Source organism: Pogona vitticeps, chromosome 2, assembly GCF_051106095.1.
Source record: "Pogona vitticeps strain Pit_001003342236 chromosome 2, PviZW2.1, whole genome shotgun sequence".
Taxonomy (NCBI): domain Eukaryota; kingdom Metazoa; phylum Chordata; class Lepidosauria; order Squamata; family Agamidae; genus Pogona; species Pogona vitticeps.
The window spans coordinates 90868078-90888626 of NC_135784.1; the positions used below are offsets into that span (position 1 = coordinate 90868078).

At 40.7% G+C, this 20549-nt stretch overlaps 1 protein-coding gene across 1 annotated transcript; it reads right to left on the reverse strand.

Moving 5' to 3' along the window:
- Positions 1-2934: 2934 nt before the first annotated feature.
- Positions 2935-20529, reverse strand: MRPL22 (mitochondrial ribosomal protein L22). The gene is made up of 7 exons (XM_072990023.2): positions 20426-20529; positions 20125-20170; positions 15292-15427; positions 11873-11938; positions 7477-7554; positions 6778-6847; positions 2935-3211 (listed from the first exon to the last, which is right to left on the reverse strand). The coding sequence occupies exons 1-7, from the start codon at positions 20439-20441 to the stop codon at positions 3000-3002; spliced, it is 624 nt and encodes a 207-aa protein (XP_072846124.1). The 5' UTR covers positions 20442-20529; the 3' UTR covers positions 2935-2999.
- Positions 20530-20549: the final 20 nt, after the last annotated feature.

Here is a 20549-nt window from a genome sequence, read left to right on the forward strand (position 1 = left end):
CTGAGAGAATCATCTCAGACCTTCCCCTGGGTGCATCTGCTATCAAGATATGAGGGCATAAAGAATGGCAACTGGAAAGAGGATTTTTTTTCCTGTAGTAGCTTCCATTTATGGTGTTCTCTCCAGAATTGTTCACCTATCACCTACTTTTCAGCCTTTATTTTTTTCAGAGGCTTTTAGTTAGTAAATTGTGTGGATTTTATTAGTGTGCATTTCATTCACAGTTATATGCTAATGTTGTTAATAATTTATTGTATTGGTTTCAATAATCTTGTTTCAGCTGCACTGAGAATATTTATATTTTAAGCTGATTTTAAAATGTTGAACAAATAAGATGAAAATAGTAAGGCTGATGCTATGAGGTCTCCATCTTACACAGTGTAAGATGGTGAAAAGTTTTATCACTCAAATTGTATCATCGTTATCTGTTCCCCATTCTGCCCCCTCGGGCTGTTTTTCAGACTGATCCATCTTTTTATGCTATGTACGTGTACATGCAAGTAATTATATAATCATGTAACCATGTACAATTTACAAAATAATCATGCTGCGTGACATGAGCATCTCTGACACATGGAATGTATACATTTTATCTCCTCTACGAGTAATAAACTATAGATTAATCAAAGCTTATCTGCCTTGTAATCCAAACCATGCCTTCAGAGCCACAACAAGAATCTAAGACAATTTTGTTCCCTTGGTTAGCATATATTAAGAAATGCCGTAGGCAAAATGGTTTGGATAATTTGATGGAATATGATCCTATCCCTCTGAAGTCACATCATGCTGAAATTTCTCAGTGGTTTAAAGACTTGGCAATGCAAACCAGTAGAAGGAAGACTGAAGTGCGTGTGCTATTTGGGGCAGAATTATATTTGTCAAAAACAAACTAAGCACATTAAAAAGGAGGCTGCCATAGATACTTAGCTGGAAGCCCTATTGAATTCAGTTAGGCTTACTTCTGAGTAGACATGTAATGGACTGCACTGTAAACTATGTCAAATTAACTATAATGATCATATAGTTATACTGTATATCTGTATCAATATTTATATCTATATCTGTATCTATATATCTAGATAGATATGCACATATTGTGTACTTTATTTAGATAGAACAAGAATTTTAGAATATTGTGATCACTGTTAAGGATATGTTGAATATATTCCAACGTTAGACTAACTGAACCGCCTGATAACAGTTCAAAAACACATGATTACCAAAGAAAAATATAAATGCTGACAAAGCACTTCTTTGCCAGACTTGTTACTAAAGTATTTTTTCTGCAGAAACACATGGAACAAGAATAAATGGTGTTTTAAATTGTTTAAACTTGCACTGTATCATCAGTGCTTGTTTATATTTTTCTACTAGAAATATATGTAGATTGCTTTACTTTGGGGCAAAATTGCAGTTAAGTAAGACCTAGTTCAGTTTGTGACTGATTATAAGTGGGAGATGATCTGTTAAAATTCATGGTATGCTCCACCATCAGTCTTTGTGGCAAAGGAAAATCTGCTTTTCCCAGGGGAAGTGGGAAAAGTGATATGCCTTCAAAGAAACATTTTTAAGACCATTTATCTCTATAGTTTTTGTGGCAAAGAGGTTTTTCCTCCATTCCTCAAATTGCTGCTGAAAGGATCTTTACTACCATTTGGTAGTACAGTGGTGGGAAGACATGGACTGTAGGGACATTTCCTCAGAGGGCACATACCCTCCTCTGCTGAGTCCAAATTCATCAAATCTATAGGATCCTTTGGGAAAAGAGCTGTTCTTTTTTCCCCCAAGAAACCAGGAAGCGGTGAGAGCCACGGCTGTTTTTGTTGACAGAAGAGAACGTGAGCAGCTTCATCTTCCAGCACAATCCTGCTGCCCCCAAAAAATCTGACTTGTCCATACTACTAGGATATTTTGCCAGAAGCTGGAGGGTATTCTGACCTATACTTGTTTCCCTTTAAAACAAAGGAACTTTTATTAAGCACTTGTTCTTTTTAGCCATCTAGGCATCCTGCATTTATGCAGCATTTTATCTTTCCCAAGGTTAGCTGTTATGAAGTTTAAAGTTTGTGTTCCCTTACTTCTCGTAGCCACATTTTTACTGAATGGAATGTTCATCTCACTTGCGTTCTCCTTCTGTGATGTATGCAAAGGCATCAAGATCAATCATCAAACCAACTCCCAGTTATTACTAGGGAAGCTAAGCAACTGCCCCTTCCCTCCCCTTTAGCAATTTACTATGTTAAAAAAATCCAAAGAAAAGGTAGACTTAATAGCGGAAATATCTCCTTTCAGAACTTGGCTTGCCTGACAAACATTAATGGTTTACTTCCCTTATTTCCTATAAGGGAGATGTACCCTTTCTTCTGTGACGGAATTCAAGGCACTATGCCCAACTTCTTCATTTGGCTTTCTATCAAGTGGACCCAATGTTCTTGGCAGCAGCAAGGCAGACGTATCACATGCTCTCAAGAGAATGCTGGATTCATAATCCTCATGCCCCATAAAGTTTTATTTGGTTATGAATGTAAGCCCTTTCTTTAGCTTAGGACCTCTCGGTAAAGCAGACACTTAATACTGTTGCTTCTGCAGACTATTGATCTGAAATAAACACAAACTCAGAATACTAGAATCTCAGACATATTCCATTTCCTGACCATATTCCTAGTGTTGAAGCCACCCAATAAGCTTCTTTTAGCTATTCCATTAATTTTTTCCTGCAGTCACAGCATATGCTAAATTCTATTCACAGATTAAGGACCAAAATGTCAATGTAAGGAATACTGATAGAGAAGCAAAGTACAAATCAGATTCCAGTCTCTTCAGCAGGATCAGCTCCTGACATTTTCTCATATATCATCTGCATCTAAGGCACTCTGATTATCTACTTGCCTTCCACACTCTCCTTGGTTACCAAATAGAGAAATAAAAACATACTTCTTACAATGCAGTTTATTTACATATCCATCAAGAAGGGGAAAAAACATATACATCAGAGAATATTACAGTGTGTTGGTAATGGTTCGACTACGAAGCCCCTGAACATATTCCTTAGCTTGATCAAACCCAGTCTTTGGCGGTACTGGTGGTGGCGGTGGTCCCTCTACCAATTTCACAAAATAATGGCACTTTACTAAATCCATAATGCCAGAACAGCCTCTGCCATGAAAACGGATGCTTTTGGTATAGTGGCCTTTTCCAGAGAAGGACTCCGCTAGAAGAAGAAAAAATAACATTAATATTAAAGTTTAAAAAAAAAAAAACCACCTGGTCCTTAAAGCAGTTAGTTGAACATTCAGATTACTCAACAAATTGCACTATTTTTTTTCCATACGTCTCACCTAAAATTACAAAAAGTGGCTCATCAAGCCATTGATGAAGAGAACGATGAAAAAAGTATATCAGAAAGTGATGGTGTAAGGACAATAAATGAATAAATATAAAACGGGTAATGGCTACAATACTCCATACTAGCTGAACAGAGCAAGCTCTGTCATGTTGCTTCACCTTGCCCATCCTCTCCACACACCACTACTATATTAAGAATACTGGAACAGGAAGATGGCTTATATCGATTCATATAACGAGTTCATCTAGCTCTAAAGTACTGTGATAAGCAGTGTCTTTCCTGGGTTTAAGACAGGGAATCCTTCCAGCCCTAGCGGGAGATGCCAGAGACTGAAATCTGGACCTTTTGTCTTCAAAGCACGTGTTCTATCACTGAGGCTTTATTTAAACCCAAACTTTGGTTTATCCCTGTCGTTGCCTTACTTTAGGGCATCTAATAACCTGCTCCTGCCCAGACGCCAAATGGAGCTCGCCTTTTGAGAGAAGCAGTCACATATTAGGGCCATTGAGGGACTAGGCTTTTGGAACGCCTGAAAAGAGTCCACTGTCCTTAGGTAAAGGTAAAGGTTCCCCTTGACAATTTTTGTCCAGTCATGTTCGACTCTAGGGGGCGGTGCTCATCCCCGTTTCCAAGCCATAGAGCCAGCATTTTGTCCGAAGACAATCTTCCGTGGTCACATGGCCAGTGTGACTTAGACACAGAACGCTGTTACCTTCCCACCGAGGTGGTCCCTATGTATCTACTTGCATTTGCATGCTTTTGAACCGCTAGGTTGGCGGGAGCTGGGACAAAGCAACGGGAGCTCACTCCGTCACATGGATTCGATCTTACGACTGCTTGGTCTTCTGACACTGCAGCACAGGCTTCTGCGGTTTAGCCCACAGCGCCACCACGTCCCTCTGTCCTTAATGGTCTTTAAATCTGGGGTATGTTCATGGCTGTTGCATTCTTTATTCCTTTTTAAGAGTTTTTGTGCTAGGCTAGAAAAGATGTTTTAAATTATAGTTTTCTCTTAGTCATAGCCACCTTGAGCTCTCCAAAAGAAAAAGATATAAATGTTTTAAATAATTTGGTACAGCGTGAACAGAAGAACCTTTTCCAGTGCCTGGAAAACAGACCCATATAATTTGGCAGCAAAAGAACATTACTACTATTGCCCATTGGTGTTGCATTAATATTTCACCTATATCAGGGTGGGGAACATGTGGTCTCTCGATACTCTGGACTACAAGTTCCATCAGCCCTACCAAATACTGCCAAGGGTATGGGATAATGGCAGTTGTACTTGGTGGGCCACACATTTCTCTTCCCTAATACCTTTTAATACTTTAATAGTGTAAAACCCCCATCTTATTCCTCTTTTCAAAGCTTTTCCCGAGAAAACCACAATTCACCAAGCTGGTCACTCGCTCTCCTTCAGACTGCCCAATAAAGGTACTATGAATCACCATGAAGTGACATTTTATTTCCCCCTTTGGTAAAAGCTTTTTCTACACAGCTTTTTGTCATCATAAGTTTAAAAGAGGAATGAGCTTCCTATGGCAGCAGCTATACAGTGGAAAGTTAAAAGGATCAATTTGATATGGAGGTCAGAAGGCGGTACCTAAATGTCAGATCTAAATGCACTTAATTTAGAACCTTTTTGCCTCAATTAAAGGTTGACAGATGACAATTTGCCAGAAAGTGAAGTCTAAACTGCTGGTTCACCTGAGTAGTAATACTCGCCTGCCACTGCAAAATGAGCTACAAATTATTGCAATGGATTGATAATGAAAAATTGGTTTATTATTTTTAAGGCTTAAACAGAATAATACATTTTTCATATATATGGCTACTGGGGGTAAGTAGAGAGTGTTATACTTTCTACAACACAAAAATTCAGTTATTTTTATCCCATGTTTTATGCAGCTATAAGTAAAAACTAAGTTATACTTCAGATGACAGGCTGTTGAAATTTCAGCCCTCTGTAATAGTGCTAGAAAACTGAAGATCAGGATACCAAGCTCTTAAAAACAGCACCAGGTAACTACTGCTCATCAATGCTGAAGTAATGGAACATACTTAATTCTATGAATCTGGACTTTGTAAAATAAACACCTACCATAGTGATCTCTCTTTGAAATTAGCTGTGTTCTGGATCATGTGTGCGATCTCATTTATGTATTACTGGAAAACACTGGAAGGAATCCTACTGAGGTTTGCACAAGAATAGACTAATATGCCATTGGTATGAAAAAAGTGGCAAGGTGTACCCCTTGGTGGCACAGTCAAGATATAATCAGGCACATGATTAAGATTGCCTAGGCACCTCATCAATTAGCTATAATTAGCCATGAGTAGTTACATTAATCTTACGTGAACACTAGCAAGACTTTGGCCAATATAATTTACATGTGGAACTGAAACATAACCTTTGCCCTGTAAAAATATACAGGAAAAACAAAGGTATACACTGAATCTGGCTGATATCTCAATATTTTCTGTATCAAAAGGAAGACTTAATCATTTTTTAAAATATGTTTCCATAACAGCCTAGCAAAACACTATTCATAACAAATCAATATACTGACACAAACATTTTAAGGTCTTTTTTTTTTCTTTTTTGGAAGGGGACTAGTAGATTAGAACACTGTTGTAAATCCATCATCATCATGTGCGGTCAAGTCAATTCAGACTTATGATGACCCTTTTCAGGGTCGTCCAAGTAGAGAAATGGTTTACGACTCCCTTCTTCTGGAGGAAACCTTGGAACGGTTTGGCCTGCTCATCATTCCCCATCCTACATTGTTCAGAAAGGTTTCTGACCCTTTAATGAGGTTTGCTGTTGTGGGGTGCATGGGGGGGAAGAGAAGCAAAAGCTTTCCAGAAACCTTAGAATCCAAGTATTTAATCTGCACAAAGCATAACTTTCAACCACAATCAAACTACAATTGGTGCAAATCATAATTTGCCAGGTCTGGAAAAGTAAAGATTTGCTACAAACTGAGATTATTTGGTTTGGTGCTATTTGTGAATAACTCATTCTTTCAATTTTAATCAAGGACAAAGACACGGAAAATGCTTAGCATACTAATTTTAGCACTATGAATTAAATGCATTAAATAATCCTTTCTTGGAATAGCCACGCGGAAAAAAAGTAAACATAGAAACTGCCTGGTATTGTACCCTTTCATTATGTTAATAATCAATTTCATAAAATAATTCACTGGTAGAAATAAAAATATCCTGTGGAAAAAACAAAGCAAGATATATTTTCCATTATAGAAATGTTCTGTTGTACATTTCTGATTAATGTACAGAACAATGATACTAACTACAGTGCTTGCAGTCTTGTTAAAATGGTGCACATCAGTTAAAAATCTAAAGTGGTCCACGTTATTAGTATTCAAGGCCACAATAAACTTTTCTACAATAGTAAATGAGCCATTTACCAATGTGTAGGTTGGATTTGAATTCTACATTATGTTGCCTTACAGCCAGTTCCTGGGCTTCAAGAAGGACCTAATGCAAGAAAAGGAAAGAAAGATAATCTCAGTCAAGAATTATTAAATTAAAACCAAGACCATTTTTTTTATCCCAGAGTTTTATAGCAGATCCTTATATTAACATAAGGTAATCAAACAATTCATTAACCTCATTTAACATACATGTGTATTCAAAGCATATTTTTCTCCTTCAGAACACACGCTCATGCATGTTCATGAAAAGGCCATTCCCATTTGCTTACTGAGGCTTACTCTCAGATAGGTATACACACAATTTCTGTTTCTGTCAAGCCTCCGAAAGTGGAAAACATACTAAACAACAGAAAGTCAAAATGTATCACTACTACAAATATATCACCATTATTTATCAGAGTGGATAAAAATCAATGATTTTTCCAAATCAAATTGATATAAGTCATGATATTTAAATTTAATAATGATTGCGACGTTTGCCACATGGCCCCTGCTTGTTTCACCAAATAATGAGCTCACGTTACATATCCCACCACGTCCTTTATCATGCTGTTGAATGGGGATTCAGGCCTAGTCTGTCATGCTAAGCACTATACTGCTCTGGGTATGTGATGATGATGGTTAGCAATATTTAAATTCTTATTTAAATTCTATATTCAATTTTACACATACCTCTTTAATTATTTTTGCTCCCTTTTTATCATTGAACTCCAATTGAGCTAGTGCCTGATCAATGGTCATTCCTCGAATCTAAAACAAAAAACACAGAGGTGAGGAGAAATATAATTTGTATACTGAAAATAAACTTTCCATAGAAAATGCATTTCACTGTTAAAAAAAATCACACAGCACTGCTTATTTACTCAACAAATCTTTACTCAATTTATAAAATTTTATACAACTGTATAAATGTTATCAAAGAGTACTGCAAAACATTAGCAAAGACCACTACTGATTCTGAGATCAAATTCCTAATCTCAAGTCATATTCCAATCACTAATGGGAAAAGAGGCTCCTACCAAAAGTAGCTGTGAATTTATTGCATAGAATTAGGTCTTCTTCTCAAGATAAAGCTACAACACCAAGGGTATATGTTACGGGTCCCTCAACCAGATGTCTGGCACATGACTAGTCTCCAAAAAGTGCTTTGTCTCATAGCATGACCTGCCACCACGAATATCTAATACATATAACTGGTTTCAAATGGCTTACATGGGGCAGCCGTACCAAGGAATGGCTCATATGCCTAGAAAAATGACACCTATGATTTTATTTTCTTTTTAACTGAAAATAATTTTAACCCAACTTGGTCCTTAAAAAGGACTCTAGGCGGCTTACAGCAATTAAAGGACAGTATTTAAGATCAGTAACAAGTATACACCCTTCATGGATTGCTGCCTTGTCGGCGCGAAGGGGCTTGAGTAACTCAGAGAAGCTATGGGCTATGCTGGGCAGGGACACCCAAGACGGACAGGTCATAGTGGAGAGTTCTGATTAAACATGATCCACCTGGAACAGGAACTGGCAAGCCACTCCAGTATCTTTGCCAAGAAAACCCCATGGACAGAAACAAAAGCCTAAAAGATATGATGCTGGAAGATGAGCCCCTCAGGTCGGAAGGCATCCAACATGCCACTGAGGAAGAGCAGAGGACAAGGACAAGTAGCTCCAGAGCTAACGGAGTGGTTGGGCCAAAGCCGAAAGGACACTCAGCTGTGGACGTGCCCGGAAGTGAAAGGAAAGTCCGATGCTGCAAAGAAAAATACTGCAAAAACCTGGAATGTAAGATCTATGAACCTTGGGAAGCTGGATGTGGTCAAACAGGAGGTGGCAAGAATAAATACTGACATCCGAGACATCAGTGAACTAAAAGGGATGGGAATGGGCGAATTCAATTCAGACAATTATCATGTCTACCATTGTGGGCAAGAATCCCATAGGAGAAATGGAGTGGCCCTCATAGTCAACAAAAGAGTGGGAAAAGCTGTACTGGGATACAACCACAAAAATGATAGAATGATTTCAATAAGAATCCACGGCAGACCTTCCAACATCACGGTAATCCATGTTCATGCACCAACCACCAATGCTGAAGAGGCTGAAATTGACCAGTTCTATGAAGACTTATAACACCTTCTAGAACTGACACCAAAGAAAGATGTTCTTCTCATGATAGAGGACTGGAATGCTGAAGTAGGGAGTCATGAGATAAAAGGAACAACAGGTAAGTTTGGCCTTGGAGTTCAAAATGAAGCAGGGCAAAGGCTAATAGAGTTTTGTCAAGAGAACAAGCTAGTCATTACAAACACTCTTTTCCAACAACACAAGAGGCAACTCTACACATGGACATCACCAGATGGGCAACATTGAAATCAGATTGATTATATTCTCTGCAGCCAAAGATGGAGAAGCTCTATGCAGTCAGCAAAAACAAGACCTGGAGCTGATTGTGGCTCTGATCATTAGCTTCTCATAGCAAAATTCAAGATTAAACTGAAGAAAGTAGGAAAAACCACTGGGCCACTCAGGTATAATCTAAACCAAATCCCTTATGAATACACAGTGAATGTGAAGAAGAGATTTAAGTAACTAGATCTGGTGGACAGAGTGCCTGAAGAACTTTGGATAGAGGCTCGTAACATTGTACAGAAGGCAGCAACAAAAACCATCCCAAAGAAAAGGAAATGCAAGAAAACAAAGTGGCTGTCCAACAAGGCCTTACAAATAGCAGAGAAGAGAAGGCAAACAAAAAGCAAGGGAGATAGGAAAAGTTACAGAAAATTGAATGCAGAATTCCAAAAAATAGCAAGGAGAGACAAGAGGGCCTTCTTAAATGAACAGTGCAAAGAAATAGAGGAAAAGAACAGAAAGGGAAAAACCAGAGATCTGTTCAAGAAAATTCGAGATGTTTAAGGAACATTCTGTGCAAAGATGGACATGATAAAGGATGAAAATTGTAGGGACCTTACAGAAGCAGAAGACATCAAAAAGAGGTGGCAAGAATACACAGAGGAATTATACCAGATAGATCTGGATATCCCGGAAAACCCAGACAATGTAGTTGCTGACCTTGAGCCAGACATCCTGGAGAGTGAAATCAAGTGGGCCTTAGAAAGCCTGGCTAACAACAAGGCCAGTGGAGGTGATGACATTCCAGTGGAACTATTTAAAATCTTAAAAGATGACGCTGTTAAGGTGCTACACTCAATATGCCAGCAAGTTTGGAAAACCCAACAGTGGCCACAGGACTGAAAAAGATCAGTCTACATCCCAATCCCAAAGAAGGGCAGTGACAAAGAATGCTCCAACTACTGTACAATTGCCCTCATTTCACACGCTAGCAAGGTTATGCTCAAAATCCTACAAGGTAGGCTTCAGCAGTACGTTGACCGAGAACTCCCAGAAGTATAAGCTGGATTTTGAAGAGGTAGGGGAACCAGAAACCAAACTGCTAACATGTGCTGGATTATGGAGAAAGCCAGATATTTTCAGAAAAACATATACTTCTGCTTCACTGACTATGCAAAAGCCTTTGACTGTGTGGACCACAACAAACTATGGCAAGTCTTTAAAGAAATGGGAGTGCCTGACCATCTTATCTGTCTCCTGAGAAATCTATATGTGGGACAGGAAGCAAAGTTAGAACAGGATATGGAAAAAATGATTGGTTCAAAATTGGGAAAGGAGTACGACACGGCTGTATATTGTCCCCCTGCTTATTTAACTTATATGCAGAATGCATCATGCGGAAGGCTGGACTGGAGGAATCCCAAGCCGGAATTAAGATTGCTGGAAGAAATATCAACAACCTCCGATACGCAGATGATACCACTCTGATGGCAGAAAGTGAGGAGGAATTAAGGAACATTGTAATGAGAGTGAAAGATGGTCTGAAGCTCAACATCAAAACAACTAAGATCATGGCCACTGGTCCCATCACCTTCTGGCAAACAGAAGGGGAAGATATGGAGGCAGTGACAGATTTTACTTTCTTGGGCTCCATGATCACTGCAGATGGTGACAGCAGCCACGAAATTAAGATGCCTGCTTCTTGGGAGGAAAGAGAAGACAGCATCTTAAAAAGCAGAGACATCACATTGCCGAAAAAGGTCCGCATAGTCAAAGCTATGGTTTTTCCAGTAGTGATATTTGGAAGCGAGAGCTGGCCCATATAGAAGGAGGACCGCTGAAGAATTGATGCTTTTGAATTGTGGTGCTGGAGGAGACTCTTGAGAGTCCCCTGGATTGCAAAGAAAACAAACCTATCCATTCTAAAGGAAATCAACCCTGAGTGCTCACTGGAAGGAGAGATCCTAAAGCTGAGGCTCCAATACTTTGGCCATCTCATGAGAAGAGAAGGCTCCCTAGAAAAGACCCTGATGTTGGCGAAGTGTGAAGGGAAGAGGAGAAGGGGACGACAGAGGACGGGATGACTGCACAGTGTCAGCGAAGCTACCAGCATGAATTTGACCAAACTCCGGGAGGCAGTGGAACACAGGAGGGCCTGGCGTGCTCTGGTCCATGGGGTCATGAAGAGTCAGACACGACTTAACAACTAAACAACACCAAACGAGTATACAATACTGAAAGAATCAGTAATTCAAAAATAAAAAACAACAACACTAAAATACATTCAATGCAGTAAAGTGTAACAATCCGCTTTAAAACCCCACTTGGCAGCAATTTGCTCAGGGAAAGTTTTCCTGAAGAGAAAGGCCTTTGCCTGCTTGCAGAAGAACAGTAAAGATGGGGCCAGAGACTGGGAGCAGTGCCAGAAAAGGCCTTCTCCCATGTCCCCAGCAAGAGCACCTGTGCAGGTGGTGAGACTGAAAGGTCCTTCCTGATGAGCTCAACACCCAAGCAGGCTCATAAAGGGAGATGCGCTCCTGAAGATTGGACCCAAGCTGTTTAGGGCGTTATAAGTTAAAAACAGCAGTTTGAATTGTGTCTGAAATAGATCATCAGCCAGTGGAGCTTCTGTACCAAGGAATTTGTGTGATCCCTATGTCCAGCTCCAGTTAATCTGGCTGCTGCATTTTTTTTTACCCACAGAAGTTATGTTTCTTACCATTTTGGCCAGATACCACATCTTGTCCTTGCTGTATTTAATACCTCTCCGACAATGGAAGATCTCCTAGAAGGAAACATGTTTACATTCTAGAGTTAGTTTCTGTTTTCAGGTTAATACAGTTTGGAGAAATGAAGTTGTTTTATCCCAAAGTGAGCCCATTCTATGTTACTCTCTGAACACAGATATTGAACTCAAGAGAAGAGTCAAGGCAGGAAACTGGAAAGCACAACTAGAGCATGTCATTAGCGATAATGGATAATCCTCAGCAATTCAAGTACAGTGGTGCCTCGCTTAACGATTGCCTCGTTTAATGATGAATTCGCATAACGATGTGTTTTTTTAGAAAATAATATGCACCGTATAACGATGTTTCCTATGGGCGATTTTCGCTTAGCGAAGTTTGGGACCATGCTTCGCATAACGAATGCAATTTTAGGTCCCCTGCTTCACTTAACGATGTTTCTTTTTTCAATTAAAAAAGTGTCTTAGAAGGGTCAAAAACGGTTCTAAATGCTTGGATTCGTTAGAGGACCCCCTAAGTCATGTGCAAACCTGATTTGGCTTTGATCTGACTTTTCGTTAATTTATGGTTAATTTTTTTTTTCGGCCCATAGGAACCAATGGACCTCTCAAAATCTGACAGCTCCATGCTTTCCTATGGGGGAGAAAACAATTCGCCATAAATTAACGAAAGTTCAGATCAAAGCCAAATCAGGTTTGCACACGACTTAGGGGGTCCTCTAACGAATCCAAGCATTTAGAACAGTTGCTGAGTATTCATTAATTTTTTGTGAATTTTTTCTTCCCCCATAGGAAGTTGGCTGTCAAAAGTTGGGGGGAAAAAATTCACCATTAATTAACGAAAAGTCAGATCAAAGCCAAATTAACTTTTGCATCCATTTTAGAGGGTGCAGAAGCTAATCCAAGCATTTAAAACCATTTTTGACCCTTTTATGACACACTTAAATTTGCAAAAATTGACTTCGCAAAGCTATTGAAATGTATTGAGTCAGCTTCAATACATTCCAATGGAGGAAACATTGTATCGTTTAACGATGTTTCCTATGGGTTTTTTTCGCTTAAGGACGGCAATCCGTGCCTATTGGAACGGATTAACCGGTTTGCAATGCATTCCTATGGAAAATGGTGTTTCGCATAACGATGTTTCACATAACGTTTTTTTTGGAACCAATTAAAATCGTTATGCGAGGCACCACTGTAGTCAGTTATATGGTCCCCAGCTGGCCAACTTGTTCAGAGGTTTAAACTGCAGCAAGACGCGACACAGTGCAAAGGGAACATTAAAAACTACCTTATGATGAGACAGACAACTGGCACATCTAGCCCTGTATTACCTATTCCTGCTGGCAGCAACTCGGTCGGGTCTCAGGAAAACATATCTTCTGGCCCCACTTCCAGAGGTCCTTTTAACTGGAGATGTCATGGATTGGATGAAAAACACTGGACTCTGCCACCAAGCTATGGTCACTCTAGTGCACATGGATGAGTACTATGGAAGGACCACGGTATCTATGGGGTATGAGTTACAAGCTGCCACCACTCCGTGGATGTCAGAAATCATGGATAAGCAAAGCACTTATTTCCAGTTTCTTTGGCTTCTGTGCGTGGTTGAAAGAAGGAGTCCTGGCCCCGTCTTGCCAAAGGTCTGGATTTCTTGCCCTCCTGTTCACAAGGGAGGATTTTCTGAAACCAGCAACTGCTGCCTCCCCTCTGCACATGTGGCTTCTCCATTTCTCCTCAAGTATAGAAAGGCAACCTCTATCAGGAACCAACCCACAAAGACCAACCGAGCCAGTTAACATGAGCAGAGAGCTCACCTGTCCGTGCCATGCAGGACAGACTCCACCGGATAAGATGGGAGAGGGCTTTTAAAGGGCAACACTTGAAGCTGCTTCCCTTCCAGAGACCACGGGATCATTTCCATTAAGCCATATCTATATACAGTAAAGCATAGTCTCTGGTTCCATCTAATGGCCAATTCTAGAAATGCATATTTTGGGTTGTTTACTTATGTTTATATTCATTTACAGTGGTGCCCCGCATAGCGACAATAATCCGTTCCGGATAAATCGTCGCTATCCGGAAACGTCACTATACAGGGCAAAAAATCCCACAGGAACGCACTGAAACCCCTTCAATGCGTTCCTATGGGGGATAAACTCACATTTATGCGAAGATCTTCCACCCGGCCGCCATTTTAGCTGCCTCAGTAAGCGAGGAAACCGGGCAAAAACGCTGCAGGCGGCCATTTTGTAGACCCGGCGGCCATTTTGTAACCGCCAATCAGCTGTTTTAAAACATCGCAATGCAAAGATCAGTAAGCGAAATGCTTACCGATCATCGCAATGCAATGTTTTCCCTGTTTAAAACATCGCAATGCGATCGCTTTTGCGATTGCAAAATCTGCATCGCTATGCGGATTCGTCGTTAAACAGGGCGCTCGGTATGCGAGGCACCACTGTATTTCAGTCAGCGAGTAAGTGAAATCATGAGTACTGATCCCGTGGATATGGCAGTCCTACTGTACTTCAAACTGTATTTCTGCTGATGCTGGTAATTGTACACAAAAGACAAAATGAGGACTTTTCTTTTTACAAATTACACTACATTTGTCTGCATTGTAACTTTTTTTAATTTTTGCTACGCTTAGCAGTGAGTTGGTCCATCTGAGTGTAAATTCATTGTTTTAAGGTATGTTATTTTAAAAAACACAACCAATGGGAGACCAAGATCACTGCACCTGACAAGAAAGCTTGATATTCCAGTTTTCATATTCCCAAGCATTCCCAAACAACATGGTTGTTGGTCAGTGATTTCAAACTCTTTAGAAAGCAGCATCTTTTCTCTACAGAGCCGAGCATTTTCATATTTCATTTTTCTAGTTTAAGATACTACAAAAGCTGGCAAGAAATAGTTTTCTAAATAGAATGTGAACCATAAACCAGCCTTAGGAAGCAGAAAAAAATGTGATCACAATTACAGAGAACAAGGCAAAAGTCACACTTTCCACAGACATAGGACCACTGATGGGTTACCCTTTTAGATTTTGCTAAACTACTACAACTACTGAGAATTATTATTATGGTACTGATGGAAATAGAAAAGAATGTCCTGAAACACAGCATGAGTGGCTGGCTGGTATTCAACAAAAAGATAACATTTTGCTTTATGTCCCATTTGTTATTTTTATTCATTAAAAAGAGATACCAGAATACTGGACTCAGTTAAAACTTCTAAGCTATGTATTGGCTATAAATGTGATATTAAAAATTATCAAATCTTGCTCTCAGAAACTACAATGTGCAAACATAGACCAAGAAAGAAAAACAATCTTGTAAAAATTAGCTACCGCAACTGTTATAAGACAGAGAAAACAGCTTAAAGTGACTGCTTACTGCAGCTCTCCGAGGTTCTCCTGGTTGCTGCGGAGGATAAACAATCTGGTTTTTCTTTTCCCATCTGCCAGGAGCATTCTCATGCCTGTCTCTATGGATATTACACAGAAGAGGAGCGCTGGAAGTTGCTAGGAGCCTGCAAAACAGAATTTTAACATTGCACCAAACCCTACTAGTCATAATCACAATTAAAAAAATGTTGATTGCTATTTCTCTATATTTAACATAGCTGGAGGGATAACTGTCTGAGAAACACATGCCTTAAGTCTTATGGAACACTAGAAAGTTCATGTTGTTTTTAAGATCCTTTCCACAATTTGTGTACCTCATCCATTTTCAGGAAAAAAGAAAGTTTACAAGCCAGTAAGCAGATCCCAAACTCTGTATTAAGTGATAACAACACCTAGTGCTCAAGACTGTTTATGACTTTAGCTCTAGGCTATATGTATTTGCCTACTGCAGCTGATATTCACAGATAGGTTTTAAAAACTTTCATAATTATAAAATATTTGGTAAACTTTGGATAAAAGTAGAGTTTTTAGAAACAAACCTACCAAATCTTGTTACTGTCCATGAAATGGGGGATGGGGGGGGAATAAAACTTTTTATTTTTAGCTTCTTCACAAATTAAACACCCCATCCTTTGGGGATGTCTGAACAAAGATGTAAACGTTCATTTATGTTTTTGGTCAACAAGCTGGTCATCACAAACACCCTTTTCCAACAACACAAGAGGCGACTCTACACATGGAAATCACCAGATGGGCAACATTGAAATCAGATTGATTATATTCTCTGCAGCCAAAGATGGAGAAGCTCTATACAGTCAGCAAAAACAAGACCTGGAGCTGATTGTGGCGCTGATCATTAGCTTCTTATAGCAAAATTCAAGATTAAACTGAAGAGAGTATGAAAAACCACTGGGCCACTCAGGTATAATCTAAACCAAATCCCTTATGAATACACAGTAGAAGTGAAGAACAGATTTAAGGAACTAGATTTGGTGGACAGAGTGCCTGAAGAACTTTGGATAGAGGCTCGTAACATTGTACAGGAGGCAGCAACAAAAACCATCCCAAAGAAAAGGAAATGCAAGAAAGCAAAGTGGCTGTCCAACGAGGACTTACAAATAGCAGAAAAGAGAAGGGAAACAAAATGCAGGGGAGATAGGGAAAGTTACAGAAATTTGAATGCAGACTTCCAAAGAATAGCAAGGAGAGACAAGAGGGCCTTCTTAAATGAACAATGCAAAGAAATAGAGGAAAATAACAGAAAAGGAAAAACCAGAGATCTGTTCAGGAAAATTGGAGATATTAGAGGAAACTTTTGTGCAAAGATGGACATGATAAAAGACAAAAATGGAAGGGACCTCACAGAAGCAGAAGACATCAAGAAGAGGTGGCAAGAATACACAGAGGAATTATATCAGAAAGTTTTGGGTATCCCGGACAACCCAGACAATATAGTTGCTGACCTAGAGCCAGACATCCTGGAGAGTGAGGTCAAGTGGGCCTTAGAAAGCCTGGCTAACAACAAGGCCAGTGGAGGTGATGGCATTCCAGTTGAACTATTTAAAATCTTAAAGGATGATGCTGTTAAGGTGCTACATTCAATATGCCAACAAGTTTGGAAAACTCAACAGTGGCCAGAGGACTGGAAAAGATCAGTCTACGTCCCAATCCCAAAGAAGGGCAGTGCCAAAGAATGCTCCAACTACCGGACAATTGCACTCATCTCACACGCCAGCAAGGTTATGCTCAAAATCATACAAGGTAGGCTTCAGCAGTATGTGGACCGAGAACTCCCAGAAGTACAAGCGGGATTCCGAAGGGGCAGAGGAACTCGAGACCAAATTGCCAACATGCGCTGGATTATGGAGAAAGCCAGAGAGTTCCAGAAAAACATCTACTTCTGCTTCATTGACTATGCAAAAGCCTTTGACTGTGTGGACCACAGCAAACTATGGCAAGTCCTAAAAGAAATGGGCGTGCCTGACCACCTTATCCATCTCCTGAGAAACCTATATGTGGGACAGGAAGCAACAGTTAGAACTGGATATGGAACAACGGATTGGTTCAAAATTGGGAAAGGAGTACGACAAGGCTGTATATTGTCCCCCTGCTTATTTAACTTATATGCAGAATACATCATGCGGAAGGCTGGACTGGAGGAATCCCAAGCTGGAATTAAGATTGCTGGAAGAAATATCAACAACCTCTGATATGCAGATGATACCACTCTGATGGCGGAAAGTGAGGAGGAACTAAAGAACCTTGTAATGAGGGTGAAAGACGAGAGTGCAAAAAACGGTCTGAAGCTCAACATCAAAAAAACTAAGATCATGGCCACTGGTCCCATCACCTCCTGGGAAATAGAAGGGGAAGATATGGAGGCAGTGACAGATTTTACTTTCTTGGGCTCCATGATCACTGCAGATGGAGACAGCAGCCCCGAAATTAAAAGACGCCTGCTTCTTGGGAGGAAAGCAATGACAAACCTTGACAGCATCTTAAAAAGCAGAGACATCACCTTGCTGACAAAAGTCCGAATAGTCAAAGCTATGGTTTTTCCTGTAGTGTTGTATGGAAGTGAGAGCTGGACCATAAAGAAAGCTGACCGCCGAAGAATTGATGCCTTTGAATTGTGGTGCTGGAGGAGACTCTTGAGAGTTCCCTGGACTGCAAAGAGAACAAACCTATCAATTCTAAAGGAAATCAACCCCGAGTGCTCATTGGAAGGACAGATCCTGAAGCTGAGGCTCCAGTACTTTGGCCATCTGATGAGAAGAGAAGACTCCTTGGAAAAGACTTTGATGCTGGGAAAGTGTGAAGGCAAGAGGAGAAGGGGACGACCGAGGATGAGATGGTTGGACAGTGTCATCGAAGCAACCAACAGGAATTTGACACAACTCCAGGAGGCGGTGGAAGATAGGAGGGCCTGGCATGCTCTGGTCCATGGGGTCACGAAGAGTCGGACATGACTAAACGACTGAACAAACAATGTTTTTGGTCTTGCTATTCAAACAACAGAACACAGTCTGTTCTTTTTTGAATGTACAGTCTGTCTTCCGACCAAGGAATGGCACTCAAGGAAGGCACTATCTCTCCAATCAGTGTATAATCCCACTGTATTCAAATATATTAAAATGTTTGTATGCATTACCTCCAATGACATTCTATATCAGTGGAGCTCAGAGTTTCACTATTCTTCCAAAATATGCCACTGCGAAAGTAAGATACATGAAAGCCAGTGGAACACCCAAGCTTTGCTCTCCAAGACAAAACGTGGAATCATGTTTCACACATGAACATGTTGTGCCGCAAGCCTCCCTGTGGAGTTTTTTTTGGGGGGGGGCTACAATGAAAGATGCCCTTTCCCACATGATGAGGACACTTGGGAAAGAGGCTCTCATGAAAATCTAGGTACATGTGGAAATAATTAGTCTTAGTTCCCTAGCCTAAGCCATGAAGAACATTAAAAGCAAAACCAGGAAAAATATCAGGAACCAATGGGCAAAATCTGGTTGCTTACCATATTGTATCACACTTTAACATAGTAAGTCACCAAAAGATTCAGTCAGAGGGTAAGAAACTGACACATGCAGTGTGCTCCATCACAAGAGTACTTACCTCTGCTTTGATAAGATCATGAGAAGTGGAATCAATGGGACATAGAAAGTGATAAGAAAAATGGCCACTAATTTCAATGGAACTACTTCGATGATTTTTGGCTTAACAATTTATGTTCACAGACAGAGTTCTAACTTCTGTCCTCTGAAGATGCCGGCCACAGAGACTGCCGAAACGTTAGGAAGAACAACCTTCAGAACACGGCCAAAGAGCCCGAAAAACCCACAACAACCAATCTCAATTTGAGATAGTAAGTAATGCAGTCACTCACTCTTCTCAATAAAAACCTTTAAGGAAACTGGATTCTTTACTGAAGCATTCAATTTTGAAAAGTTTGATTCTCAGGCCTACCCTATAGAAACCATATCTGAGCATGTATAACTTCAAAAGCTGTTCCCAGGTCATCATTTTGTAATGCTTTTCTTGACTACTATGCAGACACAGCAGGGCATCATTAGCACCAATTTGGACGGGGACTTGTCTTTGGCAGATTCAGGCCAAATTAGCCACAGTTCAGTTTGCAGACTGGTCTGTCTCTTGTTACAACAAGACTCAAGAGGACGAGGGAGGTCTTCATTGATCAACTTTCCTCATATGTCACCATCAAAGTTGTCTCACTTTAGGAATCAAAGTCAAAAACAAATAAAGGCACAGAAACAACCAAACAGTGAAATAATTTCAAAGTCAGTGCATGTGTTGACCTATCTGAGCATAAGAAAGGCATTTTGTGGCGCCCAAGAATAACACACATATTATAGCACAAGCTTTTGTGGATTTGACAATTAAAATATTACTGTCGGTTGGAAGGTTGACAAAGGTGCAGAAAAGGGAAGGTGATTTCAACCATGCAAGCAGAAAGATACAGGAAAAGACAGGCTGAAATCTAGTAGTAAGTGGCAACAAGGATAGGCCCATTGAAGCGGAGGGAATCTGGTGAGTCAACTCCTCTGTAAGTTCTACTGATTCAATGGGCTTACTCTAGTTGTCCCTTACTACTGGATTCCAACCACAGGCTACAATGAAGACACAGAACGAAAAAGCGTGCAAAATATAGTGGCCACTCACAAAGCAGCGGGGATGCTGCTCTGTGAGTGGGCACCCCTTTCGCCACAGTGTGGCTAAGCCCCACGACGAATCTGTCAGCCTTAAAGTTGGGGGCGGCGGAGAGGGGGGAGAGACACCAAACCCTGCAGAATACACTCACCCGCTGGGCCGTAGCCAAGTGCCGGCACCCCACCTTCGGGCAGCCCCTAGAAGGAGAAAGGAAATTCAGATCATCACCATCTTAGAACTACAGAGCTGGAAGGGATCCTATGGATCATCGAGTCCAGCCCCTCTCACGGGAGACCCAGTGGGGAACTGAACTCCCAACTTCTGATTCTGCGGCCAGAAACCTAAACCACTCAGCTCTACCCAAGATGTGCCAGCTTTCCTTTAAAAACTGAAACATCCGACAGGCACGCCTGCAAAATAAAGCTCCTCGCGGCCCTCGGCCACCCGCTCACCGCAAAGCGCCGCCATAGCTGCTCCAACCCTCGACCGAGACCCGACCGCCTTTACGACACCGGGCTGGGCAAGCCGGATGTCCTAAAGCAGCCACCGTAGCTCCGCGCGGGCCAGACGGCTTTC